The sequence below is a fragment of the Odocoileus virginianus genome, chromosome 7 (assembly GCF_023699985.2).
Source record: "Odocoileus virginianus isolate 20LAN1187 ecotype Illinois chromosome 7, Ovbor_1.2, whole genome shotgun sequence".
Lineage (NCBI taxonomy): Eukaryota > Metazoa > Chordata > Mammalia > Artiodactyla > Cervidae > Odocoileus > Odocoileus virginianus.
The window spans coordinates 21,347,600-21,365,031 of record NC_069680.1 but is presented as its reverse complement, the minus strand read 5'-3'; the positions used below and the strand labels follow the sequence as shown (position 1 = coordinate 21,365,031).

The window sequence follows — 17,432 nt, the reverse complement described above, 5'->3', positions numbered from 1 at the left end:
CCCCAGCGCCAGGGGAAAACCCTGGGCAGACACTGCCTGGGAGGCAGGGCTGGGGAACCTAGGACCCCAGGGCTTGGTTTAATGCTCTCAAGTCGACTTTTGAAAATTCAAAAAAGAGGTACCACTGGGCCTCACAAATTATATAGCACGTCCTATCCCCCATCCCGTGTACGCTGGACTTCAGGTGCAATCGAAGAGATTTCCTAGAGTACAAAGCCTGTGCTAGGGGAATTTCAGACACTGCAGGACTGCAGGGTGAGGCTGCGGAAGGCGCCAGGCGCCCCTGATCAGATCTCCACTGTAGGTCCCGTGATATGGGGTTTACATAGGGGACCCGTCTAGGCCCGGAGGCGGCCACCCTACCCGAAAGTGAGGAACAAGGTTGGGAAGACCTGGCCTATGGAGGAGGTGGGCTCCCGGCAACAGCAGGCGCGCGGGAACCCGGGAGCTGGAACGAAGCGCACGCGGAAAGGAGGAGCAGAGGGCGCGCGTGCCCGGGGCGGGGCTCGCCGCTCGGCTCCTCCTCCCCGCCAGGCCCGGCCGCCGCGGCCTTTCCTGGCAGCTCTTAAGGTCCCAGGAAGAGGAGCCCGGAAGAGGAGGAAGAAGCGCGGGGGGCCGGGCGGCTCCCAGGGTGCAGCGGCGCCGCCGCCCGCATGGAGCCCAACGTGCGCTTCTGGATCACCGAACGCCAAGTACGGCCCGGGCCCGGCGCGGCTAGGGGCGGGGAGGGCGCGGGCCGCGCGGCCTGGAGTCGCCGCTGGCCGCCGTGACCTTGGGCAGGCCACGTGGTCGCAGCACCCACCTTCCCGTCTCAGACCCCGGGAGGGAACGAAAGGAAAGCCAGGCTTGCAGGATGCCGACGGCCACGGCTGTTAGCGTGCGTCGCCTCTGCCGCAGGCTTGGCTAGGGAGGGTAGGTAACACAGTGTCACCCTGCAGATCGCACGAACCAGGAGTCACTCCGTACCCCTCGGGGGTCCGCTCCTGCTGCCTAGGCTGTTGCTGAGCACCAGGCTGGAGAGGCACAAAACGGGTCCTCCCCGGGAGTCTGTAGGCTCAGCCGCCCGACCGTGAGATTCAGGGCTGCGGGAAGCCCCGCCTCCAGGCAGTGGCCAGGAGGCACTGTCCAATAGAAGTAATATGGAGCCACGTGGGTAATTCCAAATTTTCTAGTAGTCACATTAAAACTATATGACTTTTCACATTTTAATTTTAATAATATATTGCATTTAGCTCAGTAGAAACAAAATATTAACATTTCAACATGTAATTGGGATAAAAAATTATAAATGAGATTTCTTGCATCCTTTTCTGTAGGAAGTCTTTATGTATGGTTTCCACATACAGCACATCTGAAATTGGCCTGGCCACATGTGGTTAATTGGACAGCACGTTTCTAGAGTGTTTTCTTTCCGCCTTGACCTAGAGCAGAGCCTCTCTCGGTTCTCTTAGGTGGGAAAGGCAAGGACAGGGAACTCAAGTTGTCCTAGCAGAGCCAGGCCTCTCAGCGGGAATCACTGCAAAGTTTGGGGGCTTTAGGGAGCAAACCAGGCCTTCTTTCTCCACATGTGAACCAAACTGCCTGTATTGAGCCTTCACTGGAGTATCCAGTTTTTTATGACTGGAGTTAAGCCTTATAACTGGTCTTCGCAGGTGGCTTTGGTAGAGAATCTGCTGCAATGCGGGAGACTCCGGTTTGATCCCTGCATCAGGAAGATCCCCTGGAGGAGTGCATGGCAACTCACTCCAGTGGTCTTGCCTGGAGAATCCCATGGACAGAGGAGCCTGGCGCGCTACAGTCCTTAGGGTTTTAACAACATGACTGAGCACGCATGCAAGCCTTGTAACCACCCATGGGGTGTGAAGAAACAGATTCCTTTCTAGGAATCTAGAAGGATTGAGACCTTTCTAGGCAGTGCTTCAAGGTGATATGTGGGGTGTGAACATAGGTCCATTTGACCCCAGAGTCTGGGCTGGTAACCCTCAACAGCAATTTGAGGTGAAGAGCATAGGCCATTGGGTCATTTCCTGGTTGGGCTTCCTTGGGTACATTCATGAGCCCTTGGAAGCTTCAGTGTCTTCACCTGTAGGATGGGGATGTTGTGAGGATTCTAGCAGATGCTGCAAGGAGAAGGCCCTATGAGGTTCTAAAAATATTGTTAACTGTTATTATTACCTGTTTTTATTTTTCTGCTGCCATTAACCTCTCTGGTGCTCCTGCCCCTCTCAAGTCTTTTATTCAAAGAGTTCTTCAGTGGACAGACTTGTTGGATCCTACGAATTTGGTCCTTTCAATTGTAAGTATTTTCTTGTTTTCAGAAATAGTGAATTTCACATTTTATTCTGAAATGTGAAGGCTGTATGTCTCTTTTCAAAGCAGTTGAAATAGCAGAATCCATGTATAGTATCATGTTTTTATTTCTTGTGAATGAACTTGAGATTGGAAGGTTGCTACATAAGAGCAATCCATTTAACAGGTAGTACCAAATCCTGGCTTCCCAGGCGAGTGACTCAGTGGTAGACAATCCACCTGCAATGCAGGAGACACAGGTTCGATTCCTGGGTTTGGAAGATCCCCTGGAGAAGTGACAACCCACTCCAGTATTCTTGCCTAGAAAATCCCATGGACAGAGAAGGCTGGCAGGCTACAGTCCCTGGGGCCACGAAAGAGTTGGACATGACTTAGCAACTAAACAACACCAACCAACCAAACCCTGGGCCTGGTACTGGTGGTTTCAAAGGGAATCAAAACAAATCTCCCTGGTGATGGAGGACAGACTAGCAAAGCTAGTCTCAGACCTTGACTCAGGGCTCCAAGGGCAAGGTGTAGCGGGGAATTGGGGGAGGTTATTTAAAGAAGGCTGGGAGGGAGGGAGGGTGGGCCAGGGAGGAACTGTTAGGAAGACGGGACTGTGAGCAAAGGGGAGGGGGGCAGGGGCCAGGTCACCCAATACTGGGTCTTTTAACTCAGGGGAACCAGACAGTTCTGGAAGGTCCTTGTGTATCATTCAGACAAGAGGGATTTTTACTTAGCCATCTGACAAGTAACCACAGGGACCCAGACTATGATCAGTGCAGGGGATGACTCAGTTATCTAAGTGAAAGATGAGAGTTTGAACCAGGTGTGGCTGAGGGATGAAGAGGAAGAGAAACCCTTCGTGAGAGACCAGCAATGACACTTACAGCCAGATCCACAGGGACACTCCCATCTTTGTGCTCAAATAAATGTTTCCTGTCGTTTTGTTTATAATAGAGAAAAACAGGAAACAAGCTGAATGCACATCAGTAGGGAAATAGAAAAATATAAAATGGTATATTCATGCAGTGGAATACTGAGAGTGTGGGTTCAATCCCTGGTCAAGAATTAAGATCCTGCAAGCCTCTTGGAGAAGTAAAAAAAAAAAATTTAAATCAGGTGTTAGTAAGCACCTGATTCTTAAATCTGTGGATAAATCTGAAGTTGAGATCATTGCTTGATTTCTTTATATCTAATTATAGGAAAAAATAGAAAAATCGAGGCAACTCTTGTTAACAAATGAAGATGCATCCAGAGGTGACTTTGAGGACAAAAGGGTATGTTTCTTGTTTCCAGGTGTGCTTGGCTCAAAGCTGGGCTTGGGTGCCTTCAGGTGATTCTAACTGCATGGTCTGAAATCAGGTGGTATTTTGGCATCGTAAACACTGCTCAGTTGGGTTAGCTTTTAAAATATAGTTAGGATTCCTTCTTGTAAGCCAGATGAATATGAGTTACTACTGTTAGGAACTAGTATTAAGGGAAAAAAGCATAGGGTTCTTCCTGTGCAACAGAGATTGGCAGTTACAGTATCTATTCTCTGTAGCTGACTCCTGAGCCCCATGGCAAATTGCAGAATTCTCGCAGGCCTCTGACGTCAGAATCTGCTCCCTGTTAGAAGCAGTGTTAGGGGGCGGGGTTACAGCCCCTGCGCAAAGACTTAAGCCCAGTGTTTGTTATCTACCTTGCAGCGAATGGGGCTTTCCAGAGCCCACAAACATCAATCCCTTGAGGCAGCCTGCGGAAAGCTCGCATGTTTAACTTGGTTTTTCTAAGAACTTGTTGGGGCCTTTGAACTCACACCTGGCTCTCTTACAGTGACTTGGCTAATAGCGTGGTTTGCACACAGCCTGCTCTGCTCTGAGCCGGGGGAGGCTGGCGGCTTTCAAGGACTCCCCCAAGGGGCAAGTTAGATGTTGGCCTCTCCAAAGTCACAAACTTGGGGGCCTTTTTAATGTTTTGGTCATTTTCATGTGGCTCTTCTTTTTGCTTCTTGTTAATTCATTCATTTGATTTACTTATTTTGATCTGCTCTGCCCCCGTGGTAGAAAACAGTTCACCCTTCACTCCCTGAAAGGTGGAGCAAAGGTGGTACCACAAATGAAACTGGAGAGGAGCTATTTTGGCTGCCGGGCCACCTTTAAAAACTATTGCTTGGTCTTTCTCTTTTTAGATACAAGAAGCTTGGAAGAGAAGTCTTGTAAGTTTCAGCCCCATCCTAATTTTTAGCCTAAAATAACAAAACCAAACATCAGACTCACCTTTGTGTTTACCCTTCTGAAGTCCACAGTGCATCCTGACAATAGCAGGCTAATCCCTGGTCCTTTTCGACCTGCAGGTGAGTTGATTCTAATTTTCACAAGTGGTTTGTAACCTTTAGAAAACCTTGCCTCCCTCCAAGTCATGTGGTTGGTTCCCCTGGCAACGAGCCCCATCCTTCGGTGCTTTCCCAAAGTCACCGTATTGACATTATCTCAGGTGTGGTTGAAAGGGGCTTGCTTTGAAGAATGAGAGGCACTTGGGACTTCCTGGGTGGTCCAGTGGCTAAGACTCCATGCTGTCAATGCAGGAGGCCCAGGTTCGATCCTCAACCAGGGAACTAGATCCTGTGTGCCACAGCTAAGACCTGGTGCAGCCAAATAAATTTTAAAGAAAAGAATAAGAGACACTCCTTTTACCTTTATCGCCCTTCTCACTTAGGAAATTTCAAGGGTTTTAGGATCTCTGGGCCAGGGATAGGGATGAAGAGCAAATACGTGTGTCTTGTTATAAGTCACAGTGTCACAGATGTATTGAATTCACCTAGAAGGATGAACAAAGATTTGCAACAAGTGACCACTTACCCTCAATGAGAGAAAGCCTGGTCAGGTCTTCCTCTGCTGTGCTGGTTTTAAGTTTTGCCTTATGCATGTAGTTATTATTTTTATTAGAAAGAAAAGTGCGTAAAAAATATCCTTTGACTCCCGGGCCTGAGAAGAGGCTTCAGGGTAGGTGGTTTTCCACCCTCTCTGCCATCACTGACCCTCTTGTCTTTCTTGCCAGCTCTCCTGCCTTTCACGGCACCCACGGTGAGTAAGCTGCCATTCACCACTAAGAAGCCAAGGGGTCAGGAGGACGTCCATCCATCTCCTAAGCTCTGGGTCCCTGTCCATTGACTGCCTGATAGATGGTTAGGACCTCTCACCTCTGACCCTTGTCCACACCCCACCCCTACTGATCCCCCCGGGCATCAGGGCCTGTTGAAGATACACAATGTCGCAAGGTAACCCTTTCTTTGAATACCTACCATGTGCCAAGCGCTAAGGAGGAGGTTGATGAGTTAGGACATACTCCATGGCACAGGCCCATGTCACTGGCTATCACCTCCTCGCCCCAAGCCCCCTCCCCGCCAATCAGGCAGGCCCTCCCCTGGGACCCAGAATCACCCGCAGTGAAGCTGCCCACCTTGGCTCTGCCCCCTGCAAGTTTAATTTAAAATAAATTAAAATGACGCTTCTCAGCCACCCTGTTCGATTGCATGTCTGGAGACGGGGACCAGAGTGAGGCACCGCTGGGCTCTCACTGCCCATGGGGGCCCATCCAACACCACCTGTCCACGGGCCACTAGCCCCAGGCATCCACATCTTCCGCTTCTTGCCCCTGCTCTTGGGGACTCAGTTCTACATCTCCCTGGGGAGGTTCTGTGTGCCACAAGCCTTCCCTCCCGCCCAAGACGCTCTCAGCTCTGCTTTATTTTCTTTAATTGAAGTGTACTTCATTTACAGTGTTCCAGGTTTACTGCAGAGTGATTCATTTTATATGTATTCTTTCTCAGATTCTTTTCCATTGTAGGTTATCACAAGATCTTGGGTATTGTTCCCTGTACTACACAGTAGGTCCTTTTTTATTTTATATATAGTAGTCTGTATCTGCTTTACTTTCTTTACAGCTATTTCTGTCAATGCTGCCGGTGAAAAGTCTGAAGTCCATGATTTTACCTCAGGTAGCAGTTCTTTCTATTTCAGAATTATTGAATTTTGTTGAACTTGAAACCAAAATGTGACGTGTTAGCCTCTGTCTTCCTGTAGGCCTCCTTCTACACCTACAGTACAGTCTTCAACATCATCAATGGAAATGCAAGTTATGTGAGTATCACGTGGCCCAGAGCCCATGCAGTTTCACAGTGTTTCTTTTGGCGATTTTGTGTGTTTGTTGGAATTATCTTTCCTGGGTAGAACTGTGGCATTTGCTAAATATGAACCTTTGTTTTTCCCTAGGATCGTCGTGCACATGAGAGCTTATTACTAGGTGCAGGAGTGATTGTATCTTCAACTTTTTTGGGCGTATGTATTTTTAAAATGTGTCAAATCTTTTATTCCTCAGAATCAAAATTTTATGTTCTAACTGAATTTAGAAAGTAAAGAAGAAAATCAAAGTTACCTGTAATCCTATAACCCCAAAATTATGTGATTTTTTTTTTTCTAAGTTTCTAGGCACGGACTCAGTACTGTTATCTTTCTTTAAAAAAATTAATTCAGGGGACTTGACTGGTGGTCCAGTGGTTAAGACTCTGAACTTCCACTGCAGGGGGTGTAGTTCCCTTAGGTCAGGGAACTAAGATCCCATATGCAGCACTATGCGACCAAAAAAAAAGAATAATGTCATGTTTGTAAACATGTTATACAAATTATGTGTTGCTTTTAATGTCAGGATACTGTAATGAGTGAATGTAGACTAAAAGAGTCTGGTGAGCCTGGGTTCACCTCTTGGGTCAAATTCTTAACATCTTAGTGACTCTGGACACATTCTGTAGCCTAAATCTCTAAGCGTTCCTCTGATGATCAGGGAAAGCACTTCAGTGTTGCAGGAATTAAAACAAGAAATATGTGGAGACACTTGCAGGGTCCTGCCCTGTAACAGGAACTAGGTTGACACCAGCTCTCTGCTGGTCCCACGCAATAATGATTTGTCTCTCTCGTTTTCTAGCTATTCCCTCGTTTGCTCCAAGTAAAGCTTTCAATGAATAGCGTTCTGAGCAGAAATGTTATTCCCGTCATCATTCTCGGTAAGCAGGAGCCTGCCTCCATCTTCAGGGATACCCCAGTCCCTGGGCCTCACTGCAGTTGGTGAGAGCCACCATTTACAGCTTGCTGGTGCCCCCAGGTCCAGATGGGGTCTTCGGTTTGAGAAATGATGCTTTCTCTGTAGATATCCCCTTTAGTTGTCAAAGGATAAACACAAACCTGGAAACACAAATTACATTTCATTTATTTATATTTATATAAATAAATATATATTATTTATAACAAATACACTCCAATTAGTATTTTTTATTTTTAAAATTTTTTCTTGGAATATAATTGCTTTACAATGTTCGTTTCTGCTGTACAGCTAAGTGAATCACTATATGTGTGTCTCTGTGTGTGTGTGTGTGTGTGTGCGTGTATACACATTTACCCTCCGTCTTGAACCTCCTTCCCACTGCCCCCATCCCACCCCTCCAGGTCATCACAGAGCACTGAGCTAAGCTCTTGTGCTAAAGAGCAGCTTCCCACTAGCTCTCTGTTTTACACATGGAAATGTATATATGTCAACCCCAATCTCCCAGTTCGCTCCCCTCTCCCCATCTCTCTCTGTGTCCGCACATCCGTTCTCTATGTCTCCATCTCTTTGTAAAGATTGTACAAGCCTTGTCCATATATTATTTCACTGAATCTTGACAACAACTTAGAGGCAGGTAATATTATCCCCACTGACAGATGAAAAGACTGAGGCAAGGGGTGGTTAGGGAGATTTTCTAGGGTTACACAGGGAGGAAGTAGTAGTCTTGGGGATTTCAAACCAGTAGTCTGACTCCAAGGGAGGGACAGAGATAGTAACCAACTGTTTTAAATTTGCCAGCCTGCAAGTTCAGTAATTCACCCTCAGCATTTGGGCTTGGAAATCAAAGCAGCTTGAAGAGCTGGCAGAATTAGGTCAGTGGTAAAATCTGGGAAATTATGTTACAGAAACTGGGTCAAGCCAGCTTCAACAAAGAAGGCAGGCATATTTCAAAGGCCCCGGGGTTCTTCTGGGAATCCCGTCACGGGTGTCGGGACCTGGGGCTGGGTTGTAGTCAGGATCCAAGACCAAGAGGCCAGCAGTTCTGACCCCTGCTCCACAGCCCAGGAGAGAGCTGACCTTGTATGTGTCAAGTAACTGCCCATGGATCGGCAAAGCGCACCCATCAGAGAAAGAGGCGTGACCCTCGAAGACATGCCTCTTCACTGGACCCACACTCATCCCTCTCTTTCCTTCTTTACGTCCACAGCCCAGCTCAGTGGGATGAACGTGATTGCCTCCCGAAGTTTGGAGCCCGTGCGCGGGATCGAGGTCATGGACAAGGAAGGCAATGTCATAGGTTATTCCAGAAAAGCCGGGACAAAGGTAGGGGACGCATGCCATGAAGCTGCAAGCTGCTTGCCTTTGGGGCAAAGAAGTTAATTGTCAGTCTGAGAGCTGGTAACAAATTCACATCTCCCTTCAGCCTTTTCTTATCTGTCTTTTCTCATGGTGCTCAGACAGAGTTCACATTTGCACTCTGATGTTTAAAAGGTGATGCAGTATCTGGGTTCTCCAGAGAAACAGAACCAATAGAATATCTGGCCATCTATCTTTCAGTCATCTATATAAATACATTAAGTGTGTGCTGTGCTAAGTCGCTTCAGTCATGTCCGACTTTTTTGGAACCCTATGGACTGTAGCCCACCAGACTCCTCTGTCTGTGGGATTCTCCAGGCAAGAATACTGGAGTCGGTTGCCACACCCTCCTCTTCCAGAGGATCTTCCTAAGCCAAGGATTGAACCCACGTCTCTTCTGTCTCCTGCCTTAGCAGGCGACTTCTTTACCACTAGTGCCACCTTTTCCAGCGGATCTTCCCACCCAGGAATTGAACTGGGATCTCCTGTATTGTAGTCTGATTCTTTACCAGCTGAGCTACCAGAGAACCCAAATATATATATATATATATATATATATATATATATATATCGAGATTTATTTTATTATTATTTAAATGTTTATTATTTGGCTGTATTGGGTCTTAGTTGCAGCACGCGGAAACTCTTTGTTGCAGCTTGTGGGATCTAGTTCCCTGACCAGGGATTGACCAAGACTGGGAGGACAGTCTTAGCCCTTGGACCACCAGGCAAGTCCCACCACAGTCCGATTTTAGAACATTTTCATCCCCCTGAAAAGTCTGTCGGGTGAAACAGAATTCTGTTTCAGTCACTCCCCCTCCCACCTGCAGCCCTAGGGCAACACTGATCTGCTTTATGTCTTCATTGTTTTGCCTTTTCTAGAAGTTGCATACGAGTGACTCACAGTATTTTTGTGTCTGGCCTCTTTGACTTTTGAGGTTCATTCATCTTTTAACACACTGGTGGTGCGTGGCTTTTTATTGCCGAGTAGTCTTCCACTGTACCACGTTTTGCTTGTCTGCTCCCCAGGCGATGGACATTTGGATTGTGTCCAATTTTTGGCTGTTGTCCTTGATGCCACTCTGACCGCCTGTGTACGTACAACTCTGTGTGTGGATGTGTGTTGGCATTTTTCTTCAAATGAATTTTAACTGCAGAGCACGGTGAGAAGCACGAGAGCGAATGTTTAATCCCCAAGTTGTTCTTCAGCACCTCCCGCCTCTCCGGTGCTGTGCTGGGCTCTGGAGACCCACCCCTCACCGGTCAGCATCGCTTCTCTCCAGGGGCTGGGAGGGAGCCTCGGGCCCTGCTAGCTACCCAGTTATCTAGCCCATCTTATTGAGAGGAGCTTCCTTGTTTGCAACACGGCCAATTTAGGGTGAAAGAAAGGTTTGGTGATCTTAAAAAAAAAGTTGATCTTAAGAATAGTGTCTGTGACCGTGCGTAAGCGTGGTCATTCTTTTATCACTTCCCTGTCATCAGAAGATTTCTTTTCTTCAGCTAAAATTTCAGAAACTGCGTAACCAGCAATATCTGATTGTAATAGAGCACCTTTGATTAGATTTCAGGAGCCTAGTCCACACTGTTTTCCTTTGCCTGGCTGTGTTGGCTACTCAGTTGCAGGCTGCCATGCATCTCGCAGTGTCTTATGACCGGTGTCTGGTTTGGAATGTCTTCCCTTCCACACAAGACAAATGGAGAGAGGCTGGCCTTGCACTGCTGACGCCGAAACACTCCAGGCTCAGCTACCACTCTTTTCTTCTTTGAGCGACCTTATCTTGTATTCCTGAAAGGTTATTTTTAAAAGCCACACCCTTCTTGCAGCCCTCTGTCCTCGTGGGGGAAGGGCATTCCTGCAGGGGATCAGATGAGCTGAGCATTAGTGTCCTAGGCAGAAAACAGGCACGTGGGCCACAGCAGAGAAGCCTGGACGATGGGCTGTATCCACGGAGTCACAGGAGGCCGGAAGTGCACAGAACAGATTTCAGGGGAGGGCAGGGTGGGCAGAGTGCCTGTCTATCTTATACTCAGCGTGTAGAGTTGTGTCTTACCCAGAGGTCGGGTTCTGACGTTCCAATGCAAGTGTCATCTATAGTCAGAATTTCCCTTGTACATCTCCAATATTGCCCTTGAGTACACGTGATTTTGTGCATATAACCCGTACTGTCAGTGATATGTTTAAAGGTTCAATATAGAGAGTGACTTATATTATAGAAAAGATGGCAACATGGTATAGACTATACATATATGTTTATGCAAAATACAATTTTATAATACACTGTTCATCACACAAGCAAAAGATGGGAGCATGCAGGCAGACTCATGCATGTTACATGCGGACATGATGCCATGCCAGTGCACTGAGAGCTGGGCTTCCCCTACTGGAAGGAGTGGGATTAACTGGGGGCGGTTTAGGAGAGGAAGGTGGGTGGCAGAATCCTGGACTGAAAGAAAAATGTGGCGATGTCCTCAGTGGTAAATCAAGCTTTTCTAGCAAAGGGACTGCCATTTGGTTCTAAGTAAGGATTTGTCTGTCAGCTGCTTCTGCTTGTAATTAATGTTTTATTTGGGGTGGTTGGTGGGAGTGATGGAGACCATTGTGGAGTCATGGAGAGGTTACTTTCATCTCCGGTCACTCCAGGCACCAACTCCAGGCATTTTCTGTACATGTGCAGGTCAAGCGCTGCTTCCAGCTCTTTGCACGTGCAGAGAGGGGAGAATGGCAGTTTGCCAGTCTCTGTCATGAGCTGCAAGATCCCTGGAACTCGTCCTGCTCCATGTGCTAAGCTGCTTTCTTTTCCTTTCCACTAGGCCGTTAGAGATACAGCAACATCCAGAGTTGTGCTGTTTGGGACCTCTGCGTTTATTCCTGAAGTCTTCGCATACTTTTTTAAAAGGTAAGAGGTATGCTTATATCCCCAGGAAGGAATAAACATGTTGACCATCAAAATTGTATAAAATTTGTCAAATACTGAATCTGATGAGCGGGATGGGAAGAAGGTCCTTTAGGAATCTTTCTTCTAAACAGTCTTCATCACCATTAAGATGGTAGGATTGATTTAGGGCAGGTGTGGAAATCCTGATGTGCACATTCCAACAAACCTGGACTCTCCCCCAGGCTCTGTCCTCAGTTACTCCTTGGGCGTGTCCCTGCACCTGCTGAGGCTCGAGTCCTCATTTCTGTTGATAGAAAGATGAGTTTGGAGGATTTGCGGGGCCTGGCAACTCACTCCAGTATTCTTGCCTGGAGAATTTCAGCAACAGAAAAGAGCCTGGCAGGCTATAGTCCATGGGGTCACACAGAGTCAGACATGACTGAGTGGCTAACACTTTCACTTTTTCACTTTACTTTCCCAGCTCTCATGTGCTATGGATGTTGCCCAAGTCTCTTTCCCCTCTTCGTTCCAAGCATGTGTTAAATTAGCTTAAGTGGCCCAGAATCAGTTGACTGCCATTCCTTTATTTTTTTATTTTAATATTTATTCATTTGGCCGTGCCAGCTCTTACTTGTGGCATGCAGGATCTTTTGGCTGTGGCTTGTGGATCTAATTCCTCAACCACAGATCAAACCCTGGCCCCCTGTATTAGGAGCACTGCATCTTAACCACTGGACAACCAGGGAAATCCCTGCCATGGCCTGTTAGGAGGAGAGCCTGGGGTCAGCTAGTATGAGAGGCCCCACTTGCAGAAAGCAGCTTAGGGCAGGAGGAGAGGCGTTGGTTTAGATACCAGGAACGGGGCAGGCGGGGTGGCCTGCGGGAGCTGATCAGAACTCTTGTGCAGGACAGTCCTCTCTTCTTCTTTGTGGCTGTTGTCTTCCTCCTTTCCCTCTGTACATTGGCTTCTTCATGTTGACATGTGACTGTGGCCACCTCCCAACTGGTATCCTTGCAGTGTCTTTTTTTTTTTTTAATTTTTGGCCATACCCCACAGCATATGGGACCTTAATTCCCCAACCAGGGATCAAACCGGCTGCATTGGAAGGTGGAATACTGGAGTGGGTTGCCATGCCCTCCACCAGGGGATCTTTCCAACTCAAGGATTGAACCCATGTCTCTTATGTCTAACCTATATTGGCAGGCAGGTTCTTTAGCACTAGCGCCACCTGGGAAGCCCCTTAATCACTAGACCACTAGGGAAGTCCTTACAGTGTCTTGATGAGAGAGAAAAACACAGCAAACCTTGGGGGGTTGAGGGTAGGGAGTGTCTTCCACACAGTTCACAAACTCCTGGGAAAGGATCCTATTGGTCCAGGAGGGGTCACCTGCCTGATGCTGGCCCAGCCTGCTCTGTCTGGGCTGCTGAGCTAGAAAGCCTCTGCTTGAACCACACAAAGAGTGCATTTCAGGAAGCAGCAGTGTTCTGTCCAACTCTTACTTCCCATGGTCAATCCAGCTGTGTGGGTGTGGGGACTTCTCCAGGGTTGGGTCCCCCTGCTCTTCTCTGGCTGACCTCAGCGTGGGGGATACTGGGAAAGCTGGGATCTAGAGGTTCATCCTCCAAGGCCTGCACAATGGTACCACCTGCCTGGTGGGGAGAGGTGGTCCTCATTTCCCGGTGGGCCTTAGGGGTGTCTGGAAGGGACCTCGTTCCACACTCATGACAGTATCCCAGGTGGAGTGGCCGCAGTGGCCCTTCTGATTCAACCCTTTCATTTTTGCCTCTGAAAAATCTCAGGGCTCAGAAGGGGAAGGCGATTTACCTGATGGTGGCCGAGCCCCAGCCAGACCCCAGGACCCCAGATCTCTGGCTTCCCAGGCTGGGCTTCTTGCTCCTTCTTCCCACAGTCTCAGAGGTCAGGGTCAGAACATCACAGTCCAGGGGAGGGCGCAGGTCCTAGAATCTGACCTCTCACTTTTGAGAATTTGAAGATGTGGCTGCGTCCTCTTGTTGGTGTGAAGGAGATGATGATAACATAGACCTCATAGGGTCAGGGGATAGCAGGTCAGCAAATGCATGTGAAGTGCTTGACCCAGGCCTGACATGTAGTGACTGCTCCATCTGTGCGGCTGCTGGTATCACCTGTTGTGGGGTGATTAGGAACGGAGGCCAGGCCTGCGGCTGCTCACAAAACAATTGACTGCCATTTGAGCCCAGGGCGGGCCTCTAAAAAAGCCCTGGAGGGACATCCCTGGTGGCCCAGTGGTTTCGTCCAAGCTTCCATGGCAGGTGGCCTGGGTTCGATCCCTGGATGGGGAACTGAGACCCCACGCACTCTGTGGTGAGGCCAAAAATATAAATAAAAATTTAAGTAAGCCATCTTTTAAAAAAATTTTTTTAATTAATTTTAAAAGCCCTGGTACCTTTTTCTTACAGGACCCAGTTTTTCCTGCAGAATCCATGGTCACTGTGGACCCTGAAGTTTTCTTGTACGATCCTCGTCATGGGATTGATGGTGCCAGTTTCCTTCAGCATCTTCCCACAGATCAGACGGGTAAGTGTCCCCCTTCAACTTCCTCTAAAAAAAAAATGTGTCACTTCTCCTCATTATCAGAGTGAGGCAACTCATTCTCTGAAAAAAATCGGGCCAAGTTTACAGAAGAATAAAACAAAATAACATCCTTTACGCATAATCCCACCCTGCAGATGACTTGCACAGTTTTGGATTCTGTTTTTCTTAACTGTGTATCTGAAGTGTTTTTCTGGGACATTAAAAAAAAAAACAACTTTGAGATAGTTTAAAGCTTCATAAGATACTATAGTGACGCTCCATCCCATAGGGCTTTCCGCAGCGATGGAGACATTGTAATGTGTTGTCCAGTATGTGTAGTCCCTCATCACAGCTGGCTTTTGAGCACTGGAAACATAGCTAGTGTGGCTGAGGGATTGAAGTTTTAATCTGTTTAATTTTAAGTGCTCACATGCAGCCAGTGACACCCGTTCTGTGCGTGCTCAGTCACGTCCCACTCTTTGCAGCCCCATGTACTGTAGCCCACCAGGCTTCTCTGTCTATGGGATTTCCCAGGCAAGACTACTGGAGTGGGTTGCCATTTCCTTCTCCAGGGGATCTTCCTGACCTTGATCAAACCTGAGTCTGTCTCTTGCATTGGCAGATAGATTCTTTACCACTTGAAGTCTTTACCACTAGTGCCACCTGGGGAGCCTCTGCTGCTCTATAGAGCAGGATATATTATAATCTGTGATGAGTCAGACTGCCTGGACTCAGATTCCCAGCTCATCCATGACCCTGGTCAATCTGCTTAAACTCTCTGAGGCTTAGTTTCTATTAAAGACAGATGGAGGTCATAATACCTCTGCAAAGGCTTGTTGCTGATAGCAAGGACATGACTGATGTAGTAGATACTGATTTCCGGCATTTCTTGGCTGAAATGCTTGTTGCTGTCACCATCACCACCCCCTGACCTCCAACCCCCACCAAGCAAGTCTTGGCATTTGTTGGATGTTTAAAATAACTTGTTGATCCAAGGTGGGCATGAGGTGGCTGAATGGTGGTCCTGTCCTGACTGGGGTGGCCTGCAGATAGAGTGCGGGGCTGAGAGGTTCTGCCAGGGCCCTGCCCAGGGTACATCCTCAGACATTGTGGGAGCCGCAGCATTTGTTTATATTTGAAATTTTCCAAAAGAAAGTTTTTAAGGGACTTTCCTGATGGTCTCGTAGTTAAGACTCTGAACTTGCAATGCAAGGGGCCCAGGCTTAGCCCTTAATCAGGGAACTTAAGATCCTGCAAGCCTCACAATGTGTGGGATTTTAGTTCCCTGACCAGGGATTGAACCTGGGCCCTCAGCAGTGACCACATGGAGTCCTAACCACTGAACTGCCAGTGAATTCCAGGTTAATTTTTTTTTTTTTTAAGACATCACTGAAAAGATTGGACTGAAATAGATGCTTTCTGAACTGTTTTTTTTTTTCCTACACTACATGGTTGCAGGATCTTGGTTCCCCGACCAGAGATTGAACCCGGGGCCCCCTGGCAGTGAAAGCTCCAAATCCTAATGTCTTAACCACTAGAGCACTGGAAACTCCTGAAAAAAAAATTTTAACTTCTAAGGCAAAAAAACTGAATATGCATATTAAGAATTTAACTTTGTTTTTTAGATACAGTGCAGTGAGCTTGAAAAGGAAATTCAGTCGGCAACAGAAGAAACAGAACTCTTCTATAACAGAGGGGTGTAGGTGTGCGTTTTAGCTGCATTTGGTTGGTTCCTGCGTGAAAACCTTCCTCTAAGGTTTCAGTTTCAAGAACCCGCCAGAAGGGTCCTGGAATCCCCAGAGGTGTCTGTGCCGACAGGATGGCTTATGATGACACCTGACAAGACTGGTCCTGCCTCGGGTTAACAGGCTTGGATGGAAGAAGAGAAACGGGGGCTGTCCTGTCTGACCCACCACGTGCGGTTGCTAAGGGGATGTGTGCGTGATATAAGATTCGGTTTTCTATTTGTCTGTCAGCCTGTGAAAGGATACTGTGAAATCACCAATAAACTTGTCTAGAGTTGAGTATTTGAAAACGAAGGAGAAAGGTCCACGTGCCCAACGCACAGCCCACCTCCAGGTACACTGGTGGGGAGTGGGTGAAGGCCTTCCACCCCCAAAGCAATGGTGTTTCCCTTCTCAGCTTACTCCTGTTTGGACAGCTGCTTAAAACCTTTGCCAGCTGCTACCCAGCTCCTCCTTTCTCCTCCCTGGCAGATGACTCGTTCTCGCCCTCCATGGTGAAAGCCAAGGCTCTCGGCCTCCTGGCAGGAAGCCTGCTGACCTCCGTCCACCCACAGCCAGCCTCCCCTCCTCCCTGCATGATCAGTGGTGTCCTGGGCTTGGGCCCCACCGACTCTGCCTGTTGCCTCGCGGCCTTGCTCTGCGCCTTCACTGCCCGCTCCAGCTTCAGCCTCCCTCCTCTGCTTCTCCCCAGGAGCGTTTCAACTGCATGAGTCACTTGGCTCATGAAAAAACAAACACCCCTCTGTGCAGCCAAAGTTTTGCAAAGAGTTTTCTGCCCTCACTCTCCACCCCACCTTCCACTGCTAAGGCTGCTGTCATCCGTGCCCCAGTGCTGTTCACACGGCCACTGCCCTCTGGGCAGCCCTGTCACGGGGCTGGCTCTCCCCTCAGCAACAGGCCCACGTCCAGCTGTTCCTGCACTTTGCCATCCGGACATACATTTGGGAGCATCTTTCCCTCCCAGTCTCAGGAAATGGCACTGCCGCTTACTGGCTTAGTCAGGACCACTGGCATCACCCTTGCTCCCCTCCTCCCCCCGCCCCATTCAGTAGACCCAGCAGCCCTCTGTCCACCACCACCACGGCGCAGTCCAACAGCATCCCCTGCTGGTACTGCGCATCAGTCCATTTCCAGCCTGCTCTTCTAAACCACACCTGCTTAAAAGCCTTGTACACCAGGATCAAGTCCAAATTCCTTGCCACGGCAGGTAGAAGACTTTATTCCTCTCTTGCCACTCCTGCTCATCACTCTGGACTGATGTCCATCAGTGTCTTTGAGCCTTCCCACACGCTGTTCCCTCTGTTCCCGGTTAACCTCTCCCTGGGCTTCAAGTCTGACCTGGACGTCAATCACTTTTCTCCAGGGAGCCTTCCAGGATTCGCAGGACTGAATTAGGCGCCCCTCCGGTGTGTTCCCGTAGCGCTATCGCCTAGCATTTGCCACACGGCCATGCCATGGCCTGTTTGCTGACCCTATGCCCCCACAGCTGGTGCATCTTGAGAGTGAGAACCATTGTCCTGGCATCA

At 48.3% G+C, this 17,432-nt stretch overlaps 1 protein-coding gene across 1 annotated transcript; it reads left to right on the top strand.

Moving 5' to 3' along the window:
* The first annotated feature begins 508 nt into the window (after window positions 1-508).
* SFXN4 (sideroflexin 4) lies at window positions 509-16,185 on the top strand. Its single transcript, XM_020895691.2, has 14 exons — window positions 509-692; window positions 2,231-2,296; window positions 3,498-3,572; window positions 4,466-4,492; window positions 4,576-4,630; window positions 5,335-5,360; window positions 6,221-6,274; window positions 6,360-6,416; window positions 6,549-6,614; window positions 7,258-7,336; window positions 8,582-8,697; window positions 11,542-11,627; window positions 14,047-14,164; window positions 15,787-16,185. The coding sequence occupies exons 1-14, from the start codon at window positions 654-656 to the stop codon at window positions 15,862-15,864; spliced, it is 942 nt and encodes a 313-aa protein (XP_020751350.2). The 5' UTR covers window positions 509-653; the 3' UTR covers window positions 15,865-16,185.
* The last annotated feature ends 1,247 nt before the right edge of the window (window positions 16,186-17,432 follow it).

Bases quoted from the DNA above. Each gene is read 5' to 3' on its own strand.
- SFXN4 (XM_020895691.2), top strand. From the start codon at position 654: ATGGAGCCCAACGTGCGCTTCTGGATCACCGAACGCCAA. The intron at 693-2,230 runs GTACGGCCCGGG...GCCCCTCTCAAG, and splicing joins TCTGGATCACCGAACGCCAA to TCTTTTATTCAAAGAGTTCT. The intron at 8,698-11,541 runs GTAGGGGACGCA...CCTTTCCACTAG, and splicing joins CCAGAAAAGCCGGGACAAAG to GCCGTTAGAGATACAGCAAC.